At 47.6% G+C, this 21,811-nt stretch overlaps 1 protein-coding gene across 4 annotated transcripts in view; it reads right to left on the reverse strand.

Moving 5' to 3' along the window:
- Positions 1-5,179: 5,179 nt before the first annotated feature.
- WT1 (WT1 transcription factor) overlaps positions 5,180-21,811 on the reverse strand; it is a 46,113-nt gene continuing 29,481 nt past the window's right edge. For all 4 annotated transcript variants that reach the window (XM_032488410.1, XM_014568115.2, XM_032488412.1 and 1 more), the window contains 5 exons: positions 15,495-15,591; positions 12,932-13,082; positions 9,701-9,790; positions 8,991-9,083; positions 5,180-6,549 (listed from right to left, as the gene is read on the reverse strand). In XM_032488410.1, coding sequence (XP_032344301.1) covers positions 6,428-6,549; positions 8,991-9,083; positions 9,701-9,790; positions 12,932-13,082; positions 15,495-15,591 — 553 coding nt within the window. In that variant the 3' untranslated portion in view covers positions 5,180-6,427. The remainder of the gene's footprint in view (positions 6,550-8,990; positions 9,084-9,700; positions 9,791-12,931; positions 13,083-15,494; positions 15,592-21,811) is intronic.

A 21,811-nucleotide genomic window follows, 5' to 3' on the forward strand; every position in this document is an offset into this window, starting at 1 on the left:
GGCACGGGGGCTCAGGCCCTGCAGCATCCCCTTTCGTCTTCAGGACAACCCTGGAGGTGAACAGTGTTGTTATCTGAGCAGAAGCTGAGGCTCAGAAGGTGCTTCACGTCTCATAGCGTGAGTGGCAGAGCCTAGATCCCAGCGCTGGGGTGCTCCTGCCTCCTGGAGGACATGCCCACCCCGCGGCCTCTTTCAGCAATCCTCATCCTTTGCTCTGAGCACGTCTGGGCCGCTCCTGTCAGAGGTGAATGGAGGGACTGGCCAGGGGCTGGAACAGCAAATATAACCACTGCATCTTGTGGCTGGCAGTTGGAATTTACCAGACACTTAGAGGAGGGGCAGGGTCTGACAAGATTCACGTCTCCCCAGCTGCTTCTCCCAGGGCCTAGAAGTCCCGGCCTAAAAACAGTGGCAGCTAGTCTCTGCGTGACAGCATCAGGAGTCTTCCTCAGAACACGCTTTAACTCAGAGGCATCATCAGGAGGAGTCTACGAGAAAGGGTAAACTCTGCCTCAGTCCACCTGCTGCTGGGATGAAGGCAGATGCAGCCCCTCTGACTTCTCCCCCCATGAGCTCTCCATCCTCCCTTACCGAGGTCGCTGCGCCTCGCCTCCGCTCCTAGGGGGAGGTTTCCTGTAGTGGGGGCCAGAAACAAGGCTGTGCCCACTTCGAGTGATAGAGGCCACTGACATGGCTCATTATATTTTTAGACCTCAGAAAAATTGGGAGAAGAGACATCTTGTGACAGGCTCCCTGGCCTTCTTCCTTTGGATGGTAAGGGCCTAGAGACATCTTAGAAAAATGGAGGCTGCCTGCTGGGACCAAGGGGCAATCCTATCCAGGGGCCCCATCACGAGATTCCCCCCTCCCCCACTGTCCCCAGACACTGACAGCTTCCTCCTCCGCCTGCCCCCTCTGACGCAGAGCTCCTTGGGAAAGCAGGATGCTGCTTTTAAAAAGTACTCATTGACCTTGAACTTTTAAATGTGTTTCTCAATTTTCCCCTTTTATCACTGTCCGGCTAACATTATGCTATGTCATTTAAGTTCCGGTATTTAATATAAAATATTGAATGAAAACATACTTTATAAACAGGCTCTACAACTGGCTATGGGTGGAGGGAACATTTTGCCAATCCTGTCTGTCCTTCCTCTGGGTACTTGGCAACCATTCCGAGTATCCCAACAAGCTGGTGGGCAAGAGAGCATCACTGTCGCATTCTCTTGGCATTTCTGGTCCTCTGGCTGGTGGGGCCAACATGCCCTGGGACGAGCGGGATAAATACTGTAGAATGAAGCAGTTAAGAGTGGGGGCTTTGAGTCAGAGCTGAGTTAGAGTCTCAACTCGGCCATGCACAAGCTGTGTGACCCTGCGTGAGGTATTTCTTAGAGCCTCAGTTTCTTCATCTGTAGGCTGGGAACGTTCTCAATAAGAGAATGCACAGAAAATGGCATGAGTCTGCACATCAAGGTCCAGCAAATGGCACCCATTACTATTATTTGCATGTTAGCTCTTGAGCATCTCCCATCAGAGAAGACTTGGTGTGTGTTAACAGAGCTGGTGCAGGTTCCTGCGGGGGGCAGGCCCCATCAGACAGAAGCCCCCTCTTCCTGTCACACCTCCCTGACATCCACACTCCATCCCTCATCTGTCTCGTCTTTCTTCCCAGTTGTCCCCCTCTTTCGCCCCTCCTGCCTCTTTCTCCTGGAGTCCAACTGCCGCCTCAGTGGCTCTGAGAATCCCTGCTGTGTCAGGCAATCCTTCTCGCCCAGTGTCAACATCACCAGTGCTCCCAGGATGTTGTGAAGGGGAGAAGCCCCTTGTTTCTACCAACCCATCCTCTACGTTGATCTCAGCCCCGTCCCCTTGGATCACTTTTCAATCCTCTCTCGTGCCATAAAAATATCTCTTTATCTCTTAAACTCACATTTGCTAATTGGGTCTGCCTTAACTGCCTACATCTGAGATCTGCCTGTGTGAGGCTTCCACTCATAGCTGGCTGATTTTCAGTCTGTGCTTAAAAGCACTGACTTTCCAGAGTCTCGGTCCTCAGTGAGGAGTTCATCCTCGTCCCCTCACCAGTTCCTGAAACCCGACCTTATTCAGGAGGTTGTGCCTGCGTATGGCTGTCTGCTGGCTGGCCTGGTGGGATTCCAGCCCTCTGAGAGATGACCCTTCCTGTGCCTGGCTCTCTCCTTCCCTCTCAAGGTGAGTCTGAGAACACACATAATCCGGATTTTGCTTGAAAAATGGAGAAAAGCCCAGAGTCCTCCACTGAAGCAGCTACTTTCTCAGTGCAAAAACCAAACCAGGTATGGTCATCATCATCATGATCGTTTAAATTTATTTGAGTTTTGCACAGATTTCAATCACTTGATAAATAAAATGGTCACTAGAAGGAAAGACCTAAAAAAAAGGGGCCAAGACCCGCCTATCTTCTTGGGGATTTGTTTTCCTTACTGTGGTTCTCACACATTTACTGTGAGAAATTCCTGTGAGCTACTCTGCCTGCCGCAAGGCTTTGAAGAAAAATGCCCCCAGTTGAGAACCACTGTTCTACACACACACACACACACACCCGTCCCTGACATACCCATCAGTCCAGAATCAGGAGTGCAAACACCCTCAGGGAGGACAGGGCTCTGGAAGACACTGCCTTTTCCCTTTGGTACCCACAGAAAGAGCTCAGCAAGTGGCTCCTGGTAGAAGCAAGTCATGGGGAATTCCTGCCTGGCTCTCAGGGAACCCAGCTGCTCCACAGCTGTAGGACTTCCGTTTGTGGGTGTTGGCCAGCAGGGCGGCAGGGAGGTGCAGGCCTGCAGCAGAGATGCGGACTGGGTGAGGGCAAGGACTGGATGTGCAGGTGGGGCCTCGCACCACCCTTCTCCTTACCTGGACAGGTCTCCACGCTGTGGAAAGTCACTGACAGAGGACACAGTCACTGTGTCTGACAACAGATCTCCGCAAGGCGGCTTTCCTGACCACCTTCAGCACGCATGTCCTGCCCCACGGCCCCAGGGACCGTCGCAGCAGAGCCCCACACCATTCTTCACGGCCACTCTCTATGGGCTAACAAAGATTCAGGGTGGTCCCAGGATTGTCAAGTGCACAACTCATCAGTCGCCTCTTAGCAAGTATTTATTGAGACCAGCCTTTCGGTCTTTACTTTGGGAAGTGTGGCCCACAGGCCAGCAGGGTGGGCATCAGCCGGGCGCTTGTTAAGAATGCAGTCTCAGGCCCTGCCCCGGAACTTCCGGAGGGGATGTCCTCGTGGAAATAACATGGGACAGGGAGACGGTCTGCTCCTTCCCTCTGGGAGCTCGCACATGGTTAGGAAGATGATATGTAGGTATAAAACTATGGAGCAGGGTGCACGTCTACAACATCAAGCTCGCTTTGGAAAGAAACTTGGATGCAGAACACCACAACCAAGTCCTGCCTCAGCCACTACTGTCGCTGAGCCTCAGCTTTCTCATCTGTAAAGTGGGAACAATACCTGTCCTGTCTACATTACAGATGGTCCTCGATGGGAAAGCACTACAGCCATATAAGATACTGTTGAATGTTACATACTCGAAGTGCTACAGAGGTTCTGGGCTGAGAGAGTCTGGGATGGTCCAGCACAGGCTGGGTGGCCTTTTAAAGATATTGAACCACACACAATAGTAAAGCGAGGTGTAAAAGTGTACGTTTTGACATTTGCAACTAACAGAGCATCCAGCCCCGGCTACAGAGCTCCCTCTGGCCAGTTTTCACTCTGACAATCTGCTCATGGTCCACACCGTGGGGCTAGGAACACACACTCAGTGCCAATGGGTGCTTTACAAAAGACACAAAGCAAACAGACGTGTCTACATAAACCCTGTTGCTGCAAACTTAGCTCTTGTTTGCAGTGTATGGAAATGGACTTGTCATTTTGCAGATCTGACCCGTGAAGATGTCTGAGCACTGCAAGAGGATGCCCGGGAAGGGGTGGGAAGTAAAGGAAATCAACAGGTGAGTTCTCAAGGGCATCATTTTCCCAGATGGTGATCAGATCTTTGTTATGTGCTAGATGTTTTCATGCTTTTTTATTCATTTAATCCTCACTCCAACTCTATCAGGCAGATAGGGACAAAAAAGTCCCCATTTCACTGATGAGGAAACTGGGGACTTAGCTTCTGAACCCAGGTTGGTCTGCTTTCCAAAGGCCATGACCTTAACTGCAAGCTAACCTGCCCAAGCAGTGTGAGAATCTCTGCTCTTCCTCCTGCAGTTGAAACAATGTGACTGCTTTTGTTGAGAAACCTGGCGCGCTCTGACTCCCTGATGTTTGCCATGCTTGTCCTGAGCTTCTCCAGAGAAATGCTGTCTTCTGGCAGGAAAAGATAAAAACTGCTGATACAAATGAGTCACCACACTCGCTATAATTAACAACGATGCAAGAGCCAGATGCAAACTAAGAGGGGCCCTCAGGACCTGACTTTTAGGCAGCCCAAACTGAGCTACACTTCAACGCAGAGAAGTCTCTGTGCTGGGGTGCCGTCTGCTCGAGACACATTTTAAACGAACAAATGAAGCCTGGAACGCACGGGAGCTCCCAGATAATGGAGCCCAAAGGGGCGGCACCAAATTAATCTCCTTATTTACAACTGAAAAACCTTCCACTGGGACCAGAAAGAGAGTTTATAGTTTACAGATATTTGCTTTCACACTCGGCTGCCCTGGAAGTCTGAGCAGTTTGCAACCTGCTGAGCTGATTTATAGCAACTACGGTTTTAAATTCGGTTGTACTAGGTGTTCAGTTGACACCCTCCAGATTGCAGTGTGTGCCTGTGAACTTTTCAGCGAAGACCAGTTATCACCTGCATCTCTCTATTCTCTTTTGCTGACCTGGAGTAAGAAGTGATGTAATGATAGCCCGATTAAAATGAACCTGAGAACACAATTCCCCCTGTGCCGTCCACAAGCCTATCCGACCGTAGCACAATGTCACTTCATGATGAGCGGTGAAGGCGGTGCTCTCTGGCTGCATCTAAGACCAGTAATTGCCTCCTGAGGTTCAACAGAGCCTCAAATAGTGGTCAGGACCTAGACACACCTAATTAGTGGTCACTGATGTCAGTAGCAACTTCTCTGCTTAAAAAAGACGCAACTGTCCTCAAACTGAAACACAATACAGCTGATAGAATCTTACTACTTTCCTTTTGAATAGACTTTAATTGAGAGCGAAGTGAAAAATGCAGGTTACATTTTTAGTGTTCTCATCAATATGTTGGAAGATCAACACCAGTGACACATCTAACATTTATACATTTCCTAACTTTAGTTGTCAAAGAGCAAATCATTATCAGATACATATATTTACACAATAATTTCAAGCAACAGTACATAATAAACTTCCCCCCCTTAAAAAACAAAAACAAAACACACACACACACCCAACCACCTTTAAACAATGGATTTCCTCACACTAGTAAGCCTCATTTTTTTTTTCACATAAACTTGTAGACCCAAAGTTACTTAAGTTACTCAAGAACAGTCTTATCAGTGGAGATACTGGACCAGCCCTTATTTTCTTTTGAGTCACTTTAATTTATACAACTTGAAGCCACATAACCAGCGTGGTCTGTACACTATGGAGGACACCCCAAATGAGAAAAATGAACTCCACTTCCTTTGTGTGAGGAGATTTGTACATCTCTGAAGATGTGCATGATTACAACTCAGAAAGAAACAAAAACAGAATCTCAGATCTTCAAGCACGGTTTCATAAGAGCACTGTTCTAGTGTTAACATCAAACTGACTGAACGGTAAGATTCTTTTAGGTAACTGCAGAGGTACTGGTTAGTTCTGATTCTTTTTTCAGCTGCTTGAAACGCTTGAGTTTTAAAAGCTGCCTGGTAGCACTACATCCTGCCTTCCAGGGCAGCAGCCTGCCTAACCTCCGGAATGTCGGCTGGGACTCACCCCCAGTGCCTTGCTCTCTGATTTATTTCTTGCTGTTGCTGTTAGTAAATGGAAACCATGACAAAGTTTACATTAGCAGACACATCCAAATGCCCTGGCCTATAAATATTCTATGATGGAAAATGGTACAACGACTCTATTCCTCGTGAAAATGAGCATAAATGGAGAAGGGGAGGGCGGGGGGACACCTTCAACAATGGCTCTTCTTACACTGGAAAATCCAGACCAAATGGTGATGGGCTTTGAACTGACCGGACACTGTGAGCCACTTCTCCAGGGCCTTCTGAGTCAACGAAGAGTTGGCCAAGCAGAGACCAACTCCCTCCGGGCAAACCTGGTAGGATCCAGTAGCACAGACATCTTGTCTTGGAAGCTGGATGAAGAAGGTCAACCGCCAATTCCTTCTGAGAGAGGAATTTTAAAGTCAGCTCTGAGTCCCGCCTGGGACACAGAGCGGCGCCCTGGGACGGGGGTGCCTCAGAGTGCCAGCTGGAGTTTGCTCATGTTTCTCTGGTGCATGTTGTGATGACGGACTAATTCGTCTGACCGGGCAAACTTTTTCTGACAACTGGGCCACCGACAGCTGAAGGGCTTTTCACCTGTTGACACAACGGCCAGTCAGAGACACGTGTGGCGGAGAGACTAGGAGCAAGTTCAACTATCAAAGTCCCGCATTAAACCATCACAAGGCACCCACTCCAGGTTCCCTCCAGCTCGTCCCCTCACCTACCACCCCGGGCTCATCTCACAGGCAGTCTGGAAATGGCAGCACCTCTGGGGCCTTAAGGGTTAAAATATTGTGAAAATTATAAACTATGAGTAAGTCAGAAGACTTGGAAAATAGGAGAAAAGTGATGAATCGAGTTAACGGAAATGTCTGGGCAATTCGTATTTAAATAAGGGGGGAAAACGTTTGGCTCCACCTCTTCTGTTAGGCTGTTCCGTGAGCTGTGCGTGTGAGGAGGGAACCGAGCTCCACTGGGAGGCGAGGGCTTCAGGATCATTGCCCTGGAGATTGTCCGCTGACTGCTACCCAGGAGCGGAGCTGGGGCACTGGCTTTAACATCTCTGTTTCTGTAGATATTCCAGCTGGGGTGGGGGGAGCTGGGTATTTTTAAATAAATTTTTGACTTTTACCCTAAAATGTTACTCAGAGCATAACACCTATTATACAGAAGGCTCTAGCTGAGGCGCAGTTTTGAGTTTTTTAAACAAGCTTGCCCCAAAATTGAGGCTTCTCCACCTAGGACTCAGAGGTTCCTTCCAAGCCTCATTCTGGGTAGGGAAGATAATGAGCATTTACTAAGAGCCTAACAGACCCCAAGCCTTGTGCTGGGTATTTTATATATGTATATATATAAATATATATTTTTTCATGTACTCCTTATAACCACCTGTAAGGGAAGCATTATTATCCCCACTCTACAGATGAGGCTGGACCTCTGGTGAGGGCAGACCCACGCAGGACTTAAATCCAAAGCCCACACACTTTGCTGTGTCACACCCCTCGGGCCTCAGCATAATGAAAATAGAGCCGCCGTGGCTTTGTCTTAAGTGAAAATGCCACAGGAGCCAACCCCTGTACCACCCGGGGATCTTCCCAGGATATGGCTAGTCCCACTTGGCTTTCTCTGAGAACGACCAGTCAGGAGAAGCCCTAAGAAATGTCCCAGGGGGATGCTGTCCCAGGGTCAGAACTGGGGGCCGATCAAATACAATGTGAAACAGTCTGCTGGTGACATAGGTCACTGTACAAATGCAGATGTACACAGGGTTGGGGGCGAGATACCAAGAATGGTAACTCCTTTCCACCAAATTATGAGCTCAAGACTAAGGCAAAGAAGTGACACCAAAAGCACCTGAGTAGGGGAACGAGGTGCCCATCCCGCCAACTCTGGGGCACAGGTGCTTGGATTCCATGTGGAAGTGCAGCCTGTGGGAGCTGAGAATCCAGGACTGCATGGGGCTCCTGACAGGATTCCCCTCACCTCCGACTCCCCGTTCCTCTGCTCTGCCTGATCTGGCTCCCTCTCTCCATCAGCCACACCATGCTGTCAAAGGTACCTCCTTATGGACAAATCCCAACCCTTCCTCCTGTCGTCATCACCCTCCCCAGCCTCTCAACGGAATTCAACTTTGCTGATGTTGGCTCTCTTCTTGATTCTCTATCCTCCCTGGGCTGTAAGGTGGACCCAAGCTCTTTCTCCAACAAAGAAGGCAGCGGGTAGGTGGGCTGGGAGCTGACAGAACCGGGTTTGCCACTTACTGGGTTTGGGACTTTATTAGACAAAATAATTTCGTCACTGTGTGTCTCAGTCTCCTGATCTGTAAAATGGGGATAAAACATACCTACCCTACTCTTCTTCCAAGGATGTTGTGAAGATAAAATGAGGTAACCTAAGCATTGGCCCTCTTTCCAAAGCTAGAGAATACATGACAAAGATGGTGGTATTTTCATTACAAATCACACCAGCCTTGTGAGAAGCAAAAACTTTCAGCAGCCAGTGAATAAATGTCCTAGTCCCCTCTCTATACTAGTACAAAGGAAATAATACCTACGCTTTGAGAGGAGTCTGGCAGAAACCATGACTGCTCGTGGGGCATTAACTTTTAACAGAGCAAGGGTCTGGGTCTCTGAAAATAGTGTCACGAAACGTGAGCTTCAGGAGAATAAATGTTTGGCTTGCTAGAATTTCTGCTACTTTTCTGTAATGTTGATTATTGTATCAAACTGAGTGATAAAAAGATGATGCCACAAATTGGGAACAACAGGGACCTAGCTTATCTCTTCATTTCACTCTGGACATTCATGAAAGGAGTTCTTTTCACATCTCTTCTGTTCTGTACCCTCCACCCCCATCCCTTCTTAAACAGTGTTATTATTTAAAGGTAGCCATATACTGTTCTTTCTCTCCTCTGAGTCTAAACCTGCTTAGAACCTTCACACTCATCTCTTCCAATCTCGCTCATCACAAGCAACTCCATTCAACAGTAGTTTAAAAAAATAATGAAAAATAAATGTGAAGAAAAGTTTACGCACTTGTTTTACCTGTATGAGTCCTGGTGTGGGTCTTCAGGTGGTCGGACCGGGAGAACTTTCGCTGACAAGTTTTACACTGGAATGGTTTCACACCTAAACGGACAGAGAAGGTCTAGCCGCGGCCCTAACCGAGTGGGGGCAGAGCAAGGCCCACAAGGCCTGCTTCCCGGTGGCCCGAGGAGCCGGGCATTTCCAGCCACACCTGCAATGTCTGCCTTGCCCTCAGATTTCCCCAATACCCCAGGCCCAGAAGGAAATCACCTGATTCTGTACAGTAATCCTTGAAGACCTGTTGCTTTGGGAACAACTATTGCTTAACCACAAATGTCCAGCCTCTCACCAAGGCCTCAGCTGTGTCTGAGACTGAAAAAGTGAATCACACACTACAAAGGGGATTCTGCTCTCCACCACCCACCCGTGTTCTTTACTGACACTCAGTGTGTCATCAGCAAACTGCCAGTGGGAATATCATGGTTCTGTGGTTTGCAGGGGAAATGTGGGATGTTGCCTTTTCTTTCCTTTCTTCTTCTTCTTTTTTTTTTTTTCCTTAAGAGAAAGTAAATCCCCAGAAGATTAGGGGGCAAAAAACTATTGGAGATACGAAACAAATGGCTGACCCTCTCCATCCTTACGGAACAACAAAGAGCATCACAAAATCAACCATGACCCGAGGGAACACACTGCCAGCAGCGAGAAGTGAGCCTACAAACCTGTGTGTCTCCTTTGGTGTCTTTTGAGCTGGTCTGAACGAGAAAACCTTCGTTCACAGTCCTTGAAGTCACACTGGTACGGTTTCTCACCTTGGGGAAGACACATATTCCGTTGGAAAATGATACTGGAAGTGGGGATCTCATTAGAGGCAACTTCTTTTACTGGGACTGAAGGGATCCCAAAATGCCAAAGGCACTCGCGTGGAGGTTTTTAGGGATGTGCTTGAGGTTAAAGGCTCATCGCTACATACGCTCGTGGACTGGAGGCGCAGAACAGGGGCTAAGTGAATAAAAATGGTCCCTCACCCCCGAGGTAGAAGTGAACGGGAACTCAGGTTTCGAGTCTGACACTGGGGTCACATCCAGCTCTCCACTCACAGCACTGGGTGAGGTACTATTTCCTCACTGTCAAACGGGGCCAGTAATCCGACAACTTCTATGGATTTATCAACAGATTACAACAAACCACCCACATAAAGGGCTTAGCCCAGTGCCTAGCACAGAGGCAGTGCTCAAAAATTACTGGCAGAGAATATTTAAACAAATAATAAACCAAAGCAGTTTTAACTCCTGGACTGAGCCTGAGGCCGAACTCTGAGATGGACGTGCCTTGGAGCCAGCCCTGTGAAGTAAGTGCTTTATGTCTTATGGCCTGAAGATCTGGCGTTGGCTGCCACGGACTTCTCAGGCCCAAGTCAAGCATAAACAGCTCCGTGGCTGTGAGATGCTCAAGTCAAACCAGGATCCAGAGGCTTCAGAGTTTTGGGTATCCCTTTATCTGAGCGAAGTCAGGAGTGGGATTACACAACCTCCTGTCTCAGGACAGAGAAGCCCCACCCCTGCCCTCGCTAGAGAAAGTTCAGCCAACTCCTGGGAACTGAGCCCCATGAGTGCACTGAGCAACCTTGGGTCTTCCCACCTTCTTATGAGAACTCTGAGTCATCAGCGTCCTGGAATGGAGAGCAAGCCATCCCAGGATCAGCCGGCTTAACCTCCTCCGTCTCCCTGATGAATCTGTATTCCTGCTGCACAGAGCTCACCATTCCTGAAATCTGCCTTGTACTTTGCTCACACTTCGTCTCTCTCTCCGAACTCCTACCCGTCACAGAGTCTACTGTACGTCCCTCACGAATGCCGCTTCCTCTGCAATGCCTTCTTGGAAACTTTATGTTCAGATTGAAAGCCCCCCCCCCCCATTACAGAATTTATTACAGAACATCTAACATGATGAGCCATGTCCAGACCTACCTTCTGCTGTGGCTGGAAAATCCTCAGGGTAGGAGCCTTTCCTTAACCTTCTGCTGATACCCAGCCCAGTGCCTTATGCTGCCCCTCTGCCACCTGCAGAAAGCAGCACCCCCTTTCATTCTCCTTTCTCTTCCCCACCTTTATGCTCCTGCTCATCCTTTACTTCCTTTGCCCAACCTTGCCAACCTTTCGATGGTTAACCCAAGCCCTTCCTTCTCCAAGTAACCTCCCGAGATGACTCCACTCAAATCTATGGCCTCTGAACAGCTCTTCCTCGCGCCTCTAGAGTCAGTCTATCATCACACACGGTCTCAGTCCCTTTTCCTCTGTGTGTGTCCTGGCTCCAAAACAGACCATGAAGGGGGCTTGTGACTTAAGAGTTAAAAGGCATGAGTTTGAGTCCTGCTTCCCCTATATCCTGACCACCTGAGAACCATTTTATGTGTGAGGATTAAAGGGAATAATGCATGTAGAGAGTCTGGCACATAAAAAGTATTTAATATAAAAGTACTTAATATAACAGTCTGTACTATTATTATAAATAAACACAAAATGATTGCACTCTTTCAAGATGGGGGCCACAGTGTTGCTAAATGCCAACCTCCCCTCCTCATTTTCTGCAAGGAGGAGTTTCTTGAAGGCTCCAGAAGACCTGGGAGTCATGCAATCTTGTCCACTGCCTTCCCTTCAAACAGACAGGCATCTACACTCACTGTTTTCTAAGTCCCTCCTTCCTAGTAAAATTTCTACCATCACACTGCCTTCAGTGTATTCTCTTGCATTTTTCCAGGCAGACTTTTACTTGATCATTTTCCTCATAATCTTAACAGATGCTTTTTAAATGATCCCACTTGGGGAAATATATAAAAATATAACATGCCACTGGTTCTCTCATCTTCAGCCTCCACTGTGTGCAAACTCAGGTCTGTGCCAGAATTGCATTCTCCGGACGCAGTGGCTTAGCAAAGACCAATGGTCTAAACAGCTGAATGCAGCTCACTTTCTCCTCTAGATTCCCCAAAGTCAAGTCCGCAGTAACAATAGAATAATAATGCTAAACACTGCAATGAAGCTACCCTTCACAGTCGTGGAAAGAACTGTACCAGCTCCCCAGTAGGAAAGCCTGAGCTTCACCCTACTTCCCTGTAGGGGACACCCATCTCCTGCCCACAAGGCCACGAGCAGACATTTGTGAAATGACTGTGCACATTCAAGGTGGCCACAGCCAGACGCGGCCAATCCTCTCCTTCCCAGAGGCAGACCCCTTGACCTGTGGGAAAATCCAGTTTTAACACATCATCAAAAATCATTCTCTTTTTTTTAAGATTGAAAACAAAGATTAAACCTATAATCCATTTTCCCATTCCTGCCTGGGAATTGGGCAACTCGAGTAGTTAAGCTTTTCTTTGAATCATCTCTTCCTAGCTCTTAGGACGACCCTGCGCATCAGTCTCTCAGAATATCTGCTTACCAAACTCCCAGGCTAGCTCCTCTTTATTAAGAGATGCTAACAGTATTATAACAGCAACTATCATTTATTTAAACCTGGTGATATAGAATACTGTACTAAATGCTTCATATCTGAGTCTTTTAATTCAATTTGATTTAAAAAGTTAAGCTAGTCTCAACAATTGTATAAGGTAGGTTATCATCTCCATTTTCTATGTGAGGCAAATAAAGTTCAAAGAGAGGTTAGGTCACTTGCTCTTGAAGCCAGAATTCAAACACAGATCCCTTTAAGTCTGTGAAATTCTCTTAGCACCTACTCTGCTCTGCCCTTCTTTAATAAAGGATGGACAATCAGGATACAAAATGGCCTGGCAGCCTTTTTACACCACCTGGGCCAGACCTTTGAAAGCAGTGCCACTCTCCATCCTAGAAGTCACCTGTGTCCTCACAGTGCAATCTGTGGGGAGCAGGAGATCCTGAGTCACTCCTGCCCAAAGGCCACCGGAACCAAGGCTGGATGGTGGACACACTTACCAGTGTGCTTCCGGCTGTGCATCTGTAAGTGGGACAGCTTAAAATATCTCTTATTGCAGCCTGGGTAAGCACACATGAAGGGGCGTTTCTCACTGGTCTCAGACGCCGACCGGACAAGAGTCGGGGCTACTCCAGGCACACGCCGCACGTCCTACAAGCAGAGCATTAAGAGAAATGGAGGCTTTAAGCCACATGTGAACATTCATGCTGGTCTCAAGGAAAGTGAGCACTGAAGTATATCCAAAGAAGAGATGGTGGCTAGGAGACCTAAAACCACTCCTTTCCACACCCCAGGTGCCCACAGCAGACATCACTAATGGATGACAGATCAGGACATTCTACAATGCAAGCTCAAACATCCTCACTGCTGATCAACCAGAACTGGGACTTTAAGTCTGTCTGGGGCTGCTGACCCAGAGCATCTGCAAAAGAAATGCTGGTGACTGGAAGCGCTCCCGGTCCATCCTGTCTCTCAGCTTCTCCACTTGAGGCAGTGAGGTCTAGAAGTCCAAAGTCGCAGATTCTATTCCATTCCCTCCCACTGGGATAGACAGCCACATGACCTTGGGCTCAACCTGCAGTGGGTGGGCAAGTCCTTATTAGAGAAAAACATGGGATACTAAGTGAGCCCCCAACTGAGCAGACCTTCCTTGTGTGAGTAAATGATGAGGAAGAAGTTGCCCCTGGGACTTGGGGTTCTGTCTGTGAAGGGAGCTGAACCCACAGAAGGCCCATGGTGTGGCCAGTGCAATCCTTTCACAGAGACACAAGGAAACGCTGTGTCTGCCTTCTGTGCACTGTACATCCATCACAGGGCATCCTGCTAACCCCTTTATCTTGTGGGGGCAAGTGTGGGTAAGGCTGGTCTTCCAGGAGGAGCAGAGAACAGTGAGGCCAACCCCTCATCCCGCTCTCGGAATCGATCAGTCATAGACACGAGCAGTGGCAGTGCCTGAGGGACCACTGAATCCCCCTCGTCCTCTTACAGGTGTGCAAGTCAAGGCCAAAGAGCACAGCCATGTTTTGGGTTAAAACCTGGAACCACTCCTGAGCTCAACCCACGCCTGCCCTGAGCATTCTCCACACCCCCTCAAGCTTACGCTCTAGTTCCTACTTCGCACTGCCTTGCACTGAGAGACCTTTTCTGAAGAAAAGGTACTGTAGTGACATACAAAGCTGTATCCTACTGATAGGCCCCAGTGTCTCAAGGCAAAAGGTGGCATAAATTTAAACGGTCAGCCAGCTGGGTCCCATCGGCGTGCACTAGGCGAAAATGAACACTTGTCTGGTCTGGAGTCTGTCAGAGGCCATGACAGTGAGTCTGACAACTGGGCCTGGTGGAAAGGAAGGCAAAAGGAGCTTTGCTCATTTCCTTTAATTCACCCCAGAGGCGGCGCACAGGGCAGTAAGACATAAAACCGAGCTATCAGTGTCAGCCGGGGTCCTGGGGAAGGATTCTTCCGGCACTTGTCGGAGGAGAGACTGGATGACTCTGTAGCTCCAGCAGGTGTCTGTGTTTCTGTAACCCTGCCCTTATTCTCGCCACTGGGAAGCCTGGGATGAGGGAGCACGCTGTTCTATCCCCACACTCTGGAAACATTCGTTGGAACATCTCAGAGCTGCCTGGCTCGCACACACCTTATTGCCAGGGTACCGACTAGCCTGGTGAGGGCAGCACAGCCTTATTACTCAGGTTGCAGCCACTGAGTCACACGCCAAAGTCACAAACGCAAACTCTTGGGAATGGAACATGGTTCCCAGTACCCAAGAGAGACTCCACAGAGGTGGCCTTCCATTTTCTGAATTCTCTGAAATGGTAACCTTTTTACTTTACCTCTTCACTCTCCCACAGAAATGCACAACACAGGAAGTGAACCCTAATGTAAGCCTCAGACTTCGGTTAATAATGTATCCACATTAGCTCATCATTGTAGCAATACCAGTGCAAGACGTTAACAACAGGGGAGACTGTGTGGGGGTAGGGAGGGGGCCAGGGGGCGGATATGGGAATTCTCTGTACTTTCTGGACAGCTTTTCCTTAAACCTAAAACTGCTCAGAAAACATTAATTCTATTTTTAAAAAGTCCACAAATAAAACTTAGCACCATGCCTGGCCCATAGAGAGTGTCCAGCCATACGTGGTACTGATGTTATTGTTATTGTCATTATTAGCAACAGTAGAGTCTATCTTTGGGCACTTTACCACGCAGACCAAGTCTTCTTAGAAGTCTCTTCTTAGAAGGTCCAGGTCATTAATTCAAGTCCATTTAGCCCCAGAACAAGAGGTGTGCAGCCCAGCCTGGAGAAGGTGAATTAAGCAGTAAAGGAGGAAAGGAGAGGGGGATTCTGCGAGAAGCATCCTGGTCTGAGTCAGGGAGGCAGCCACATCCACACTGGCCTCTGGAGTAGAGGCCCCCTGACCTGGCCCAGTGGAAGAGGAGGGGGTCCCTGCTGTCACAGAAGCCTATAATTAGGAACAGACTTGCCAGAGCCAAATGACCATCAGCAAGGAAGTGAAAGGGTGTTGAGAAGGAAAGAGGCAGCCGGGCCCCAGCGCACTCACCTGAATGCCCCTGAAGACGCCGTGGGTGTGTATCCTGTACTGGGCGCCACAGAGGATGGGCGTGGTGTGGTTATCACTCTCGTACCCGGTGCCGTGGCTGCAAACACAAAGAAAGGAGAACAAGCCTCAGGTTGGATCACAGGCACCCTTTGGAAACGCACATCTGCAGCAGGAGTGTTCTTTGAAGGATCACGGGATTACACAGTTGGTTTCTGCCTCCCTCCATTGGGGCTACTTGGGAAGCTGGAGTTTGTGAAAGGCGGGGCTGCCCAATCCTGGCGTCTCCACCATGCAGCCCCTCACGCTCTGATTCTGGCAGGTGCACCATCTGGGTCTATGCCTCTCAGACAAGCCGGGGAAAGTCTCAGTGGCAGGATTTCATCCCCAGCAAGTTGTTTACCATCAAGCACACAGCAGGGCTGACAGCTGTGAATACCTTAGGAATGAGCAGTTGCCTCAAGTTTCACACTGAGTGCAAGGAATTTTTGTCAGCACCTCATGACTCAGTTTTTACCAAATAGCACCAAGAAAGTGATGACACTTACAAGAATAGATCTCATCCTCTGAAGAGGGGATTACACACCTGTGGCCCTGCTCCACTTAACCCATAGATCTGTTTTCCAGATCAACTTAACTCTTCACAGCCAGCCCGTACCATAGGTGGACACTGAGTAGATAATCTTTCTCCAGCATTAGACTCACTGGTCAGAACTCAGGTTAACTTTGGACTACTAGGGAAAGCTGATGGATGTAGAAAATTGAGAAGAGCATCTTGGAAGGGGTGGATGTTCTGCTCTAAAGTATCCTCCCCTTCAGGTAAAAGCTGGTATCTGTTCTGCTGTTACTTCCAAACAAGGCAGAGTGAGGATTCTAATCCACATGCACAGCACATTATAATCACATCTAGAATCACCATGGGGACTTTTGATGAAATGTCTGTACAATGATGCAGCTGCTTCGGACAATGGCTGGCAGTTCCTCAAAAGTTTAGACAAAGTTACCAAGGACCCAAAATTCCACTTCAAGGTGTACAAACTTCAGAGAAATGAAAACACCCGTCTGCATAAAAACTTGCACACATCATTTATTAGCAGCATTACTCATAATAACCATAAAGTGGAATCAACCCAAATGTTCATCAGCTGATGGTGGATAAAAGATACAGTATATTCCCAAAATGAAATATTATTTGGCCATAAGAAGGAATGGAGTACATGATAAAGTGGACAAATCTTGAAAACATTATGCTAAGGGTAATAAGTCAATCACACGTGACTGCCTACTGTGTGATTCTCTTTATAAGAAACGTCCAGAAGAGGTAAAATTACAGAGACAGTAAGTAAATAGGTGGTTGGTTGCTGAGGACTGGGGAAGGTGAGGGGAAATGGAGAGCGACTGGTGAAAATGTCCTCAAATTGTGGTAACGGTCATACAACTCTGTATGACATACTAAAACCATTGATTTGTATGCTGCAAATGGGTGAAAGCTACAGTATGTGAAATATATAAAGCTGCTTGAAAAATTATCTTTGGGGATTGGGGTCAATGCATTTTTTAAGCCTCTGGGTGCAATTAACTGGCTGTCAGGGCTGAGAACTTCCACCCCTGCCCCCATTACTCTAGAGGTTCCCAGGGTCTGGGTGAGGGAGGCAGGTGGCCCACTCTGTCTGAGGCTGGCTCAACTCTCACTCACCCAGGGGAGAGAATTCCTGAAGGGAAGAGTGTCTGCCAGGACGCCGGACATGTCCACACATCCTGCGGCCACAGCAGCTGTGGCGTTTCACATTTGGTTCTGGCTCCCAGCTTTTTAGAAAGAATTGCCTGTCTCCTCTGCAGAGCAATGAGAGCAGCTGGGGGAGGTGGGTGGCAGCTCTGCTCTCTCTTACGTCCTACACCTTGTCTCCACGTCCTTCAGGTGACATCTCCGGGGGAAAATGTCCCAAAGAGCTAACCCAGGGTCAGACACAAGAAAACTGGGAAGAAATGCCAAACCCAGATAGCGTCTGCCTTTCAGAACCTTAGCATGTGCTTGCCGAGAGAAAGAGGCCCCGCCTGCCCTCCTTACAGTGGATATCATATAGACGGTGGGGAAGGCAGAGCTGACGAGAGTGGCAATGTGGTGGCAGAAAGAGGACAGACAGGACAAGAAGGGTGCTGCCAGGACATTTTGCCTCAAAGGCTGTGAAGAGATGCTGACTTTGCTTGGTTTAACCTTCTTCATGGAGCTAAAATGTGATTTACACATTTTCTAGGGCTTAGGGATTTTTTAGGGACCCAACAATAGAAATCTGAATTATTTTAAAGTTCTGCCATCAGAGGGGATGAGTTTGGAATCTCCTGTCTTGGCAGCTAATCTAGGGGTGTTATATGGATTCCTGGAGGTGGGAGACATGGGAAATAGACTTTTCTCAGGATACTTGTCCCAGGAAATGAAGTGTTGCAGCACTCAAAGGGAATGTCATGACCCTCCAGCCAGATGCAACCAACAAACAAAAGAAGCAACAAGATTGCACCTGCCAAATACTAGATTCTTCTACCAGGTCCATGAACAAGACAAACAGCGGGACCCTGCCTATTGGCTCTTGTAAGACAAACACACCAATGCAATTCCACACGGTGGAAACCCTGCACCCCCACGCACTTCCCAGCGTGCTCTGCCCAGAACACTGAGTCCAACTGAGCCATTTAGTACGGTAATAACTCCCTCTAGATAAGAAAAGGAAAGCAAGTCGAGGGGCTTGGAACCACAGGTTCACAGAAGCAGAAGAGTCATCTACCCTGACCTCCACAAGAAGCTCCTCCAGCTTAGCCTCATTAGCTGGAGGACATGACTGGTGACCAGCTCTCAAGGCGGCTCATCCCATCTGGGAAGAACTTTAATTGTTAGGAAAGCTAACCTGAGCAGAAATCTGCCTCCTCACGTCTGTCTTCTGGAGAACCAGAGAATATTACTATTCAACAGCCATTTTTGAGTATCTCCTCCACTGTGTGGCAAACTTGGCCTTGAGGACAAAGAGTGACCCGCTCCGTTCTGTACTCTTGCCACTCTGACTGGAGTAAGGCGCACAGTCCAGAAGGATCCCGCCAGACGGGCTGAATCTTAAACGCCTCTTCCACGTGACAGTCTTTCAGGCGTCTGAGGACAGCTCTCCAGGCTACAGAGCTGGGGCTCTCTCAGCTCTGACAATGTGAACTGGTGTCCACAGTTTATTTGCTATCAGAATCATCATCTTCTTGAACCCCTTTATTTTGTTAAATTCCTCTCCCAAGTGTGTGCTTAGCACGAAACCCAGTACCTGAGAACAGTATTTACATAAGGGACTGAAAAAGGAGGGTCATCCACAAACACCGAAGCCAGTGGAACCAGGGAAGTAACAACTAGCTAAGACCTCACCCAAAGAGATTCCATTCCAAATGTTTCAAAATCAGAGTGTTAGTCAACACAGTGCATTATGCCCACAAGCTGCCAGGGCTCAGCTCCCAGTCGGGGTGTCTGGGGCTTCCCCTCTCAATCTGGGCAGAGTACTGCCATTAACACACCTAAGAGCCCCTCCCTGCTTAGCACTCAGGTCACAGTGAGCCTTCCTCAGTCAGATAAAATCTCCACCTCCCATCCCAGCATGAACTGTAGGTAAGGCAGGTATCTCCAACTTTTAAGCTTGAAGGCTTTTTTTTTTTTTTCACTGCAATGTACTACACATTTCTCCTTCAGATTTCATTCTATTTCTTTTAGGGAGCCATCCCCTACTGTTGAAAACTGTTCAACTCTTGATTTGGCTTCCAAAACATTTGCTTTCCATCCCATTTCATGTTATCTCCGTATTTGAAAGTTACCTGTTCTGTGTTTTCATAAGAGGGAAGGATCTTCCTTGCTGTTGTTGGGAACTATTACGTTTACAATATGTGTAACTGTTCTCTGGTGTTCCGGCAGTGATAAGATTCTAGAAGGTCTCTCCATGGGACAACATGAGGGAAGCCATCATAAAGAATCTAGTCATTTGGATGGGGTCCAGTGCAACAGAGCATACATTAAGTCTTCAGCAAACCTTAATCTAGGACAGAAAGGTTCAGGAATACAGTGGCTGCCATTGGGCCAATAGCTATTGTTAAGACCCAGCTGCCTGCTTAGATGGTCAAGTGAAACCAAGTTTTACCCCAAGAACCATCAGCCTTTAAAAGTTCCACGCTGTGGATGAATCAAATAGGAGTGAGGGTAGGGTTCTAGACATCTGAAACCACTAAGCCTTCCAAGAAGGGCAAGGAGCTACCAGCCTAGAGAAGAGATTTCTGGGGCCAAAGAAGCACCTTCCAAATAAAGGAATCACAAAGCCCTCGAAAGCAGGTTCTAGAGCAGAACATGAATCCCACCAGACCAAGCAATTGAGAGACCCACGTTTCCCTTAGGGTAGGAATGCATGCAGTGACTAAGCTTCCTTCCAACCCAGATAATGAGAGGAGAGTAAAGGAACCGTGGCACAATACACAGCAAGGCACGTGCCCCAAGCCTGGGCAAGGCTGGACTTTCTTAGGACAAAGACTGGTGCTTTATAAAATGTTTTCACGTTTTTTCTGTTTTCTTGCCTCATAAACTTCTCTTTGACAGTAAGATATTGGATTCGGCTAAATGACAGGGAAAAAGGATTTGATGACTCCTTGGCCAAGATAATCAGAGAGAATACAGGGATGTACAGTGAGGTGTAATGAGGGAAGCTGTGGGTCCAGCAGGTGGGGAGGAGAGCTGGCGGGTCAGGTGCAGGCAGGCAAAAATATGGGAGGCAGGGCTCAGAGTAATGTGACTGCTTCTTCCTTCCTGCCCCAGAGCACAGAGTGAGCAACCACTTGCCAACCTGATGAAGATATTTAAGACAGCTCCTTTGGTTTTATTGTTCTACCAGGCACAAATCATTCATTTAAGCACTTAGCCTTTAATTCTTTATCTTGTTCAAAGGACATCACAAATAACTACCAGATGCATTTTGGCAATAAAGATCCACTACATTAGTGCCCTTGCACTGAGACTAGTGATTCCACCACAAAGAGAAACAGACTTGAGCACTGCCTTATATATGATTAACACATCTTAGTTCCTAATGCTGTTTTCTTCCCTCTGTGCTCCCCAAAAGACAGCTTAACAGCTTTACCAAGAACTCATGCTAATCTCACTGCTCTGTGGTTTCCAGAATCTATTGGGGTTTTTTTTTCCCCCTACTTAAACACTAACATCTTTACCTCATTTAAGACTAAAACTAAGACAAATGTCTCAACTCCTCTGTCCACTCTCTTATTCTCCATGAATTTCTAGACTATTGGCCGAGGGTCAACAATTTTGCTAAACTGGTGAGAATATAGATTTGGTATTTTTTTCTTCAAAGCAGAGCCACAAATTCAGGTACCTACAGGGGCCAAGTAAGTGAGAAAAATAAATGAAGGCCTTGGAGAGAAAGACGGCACTGAACTGGCAGAGACAGCCACCCTGGCCACCTTACCCTCTGCCCAAAGACTAGGACTCTGCTCTACCCTGCAAAGTATTGTCAATAATATTACCTCCTCCAGAAAAGCTGGAAATCAGGATTTTGATGTACAATCAGTTAAGGATTTAAAGAAAAAATGGGAGGGGGGCTGCTTTTTTGGAGGACGTAATTAGGTTTATTTATTTATTTACTTATTTATTTATTATTTTTATTATTATTTTTTTTTAATGGAATTACTGGGGACTAAACCCAGGACCTAGTGCATGCTAAGCATGCACTCTACCACTGAAGTCGCCTGAATTTTAAATTCTGGCAAATAATTACAATTTTATAGAATCACCATCAGGTCAAACGAAACATACCTCTGGGCTAAGGGTCACCAATTTGCAACCTCTGCTTTAAAAGCTGAGCACTGAAGTTTAAGCTGCAAACTGGAAAGCTCCATCTGAGTTCTGATTTCTCCTCCCACATGGCAACAAAGTTTGGGAACTGAGTATCAGAATCTCCCAGACCTTGAAAGCTTGAAAGCAGGAATGGCCAGTGCTGCTGGAGCAAAACCCAGAAGTTACATCTGCAGGGGTCTGGGGTTCACCTCTCAGTGTCACTGGCCCACTTGAAAGTAGGTTTAACATTGAAATTACAGATAGAAAACTGCAGTTGCTGAGCAGTAAGTTTGAGTGTATCTGTTTTCTACATTCGCTGTAACAAATAACCACAAATTTTGTGGCTTAAAATGACACAAATTTACACTCTTACAGTTCCTGGAGAGCCTCACTGCACTAGCATCCAGGTGTTGGTGGGGCTACTTTCTTAACTTAATCACACCTGCAAAGTCCCTTCTGCCAC

Source organism: Camelus ferus, chromosome 10 (genome assembly GCF_009834535.1).
Source record: "Camelus ferus isolate YT-003-E chromosome 10, BCGSAC_Cfer_1.0, whole genome shotgun sequence".
Lineage (NCBI taxonomy): Eukaryota > Metazoa > Chordata > Mammalia > Artiodactyla > Camelidae > Camelus > Camelus ferus.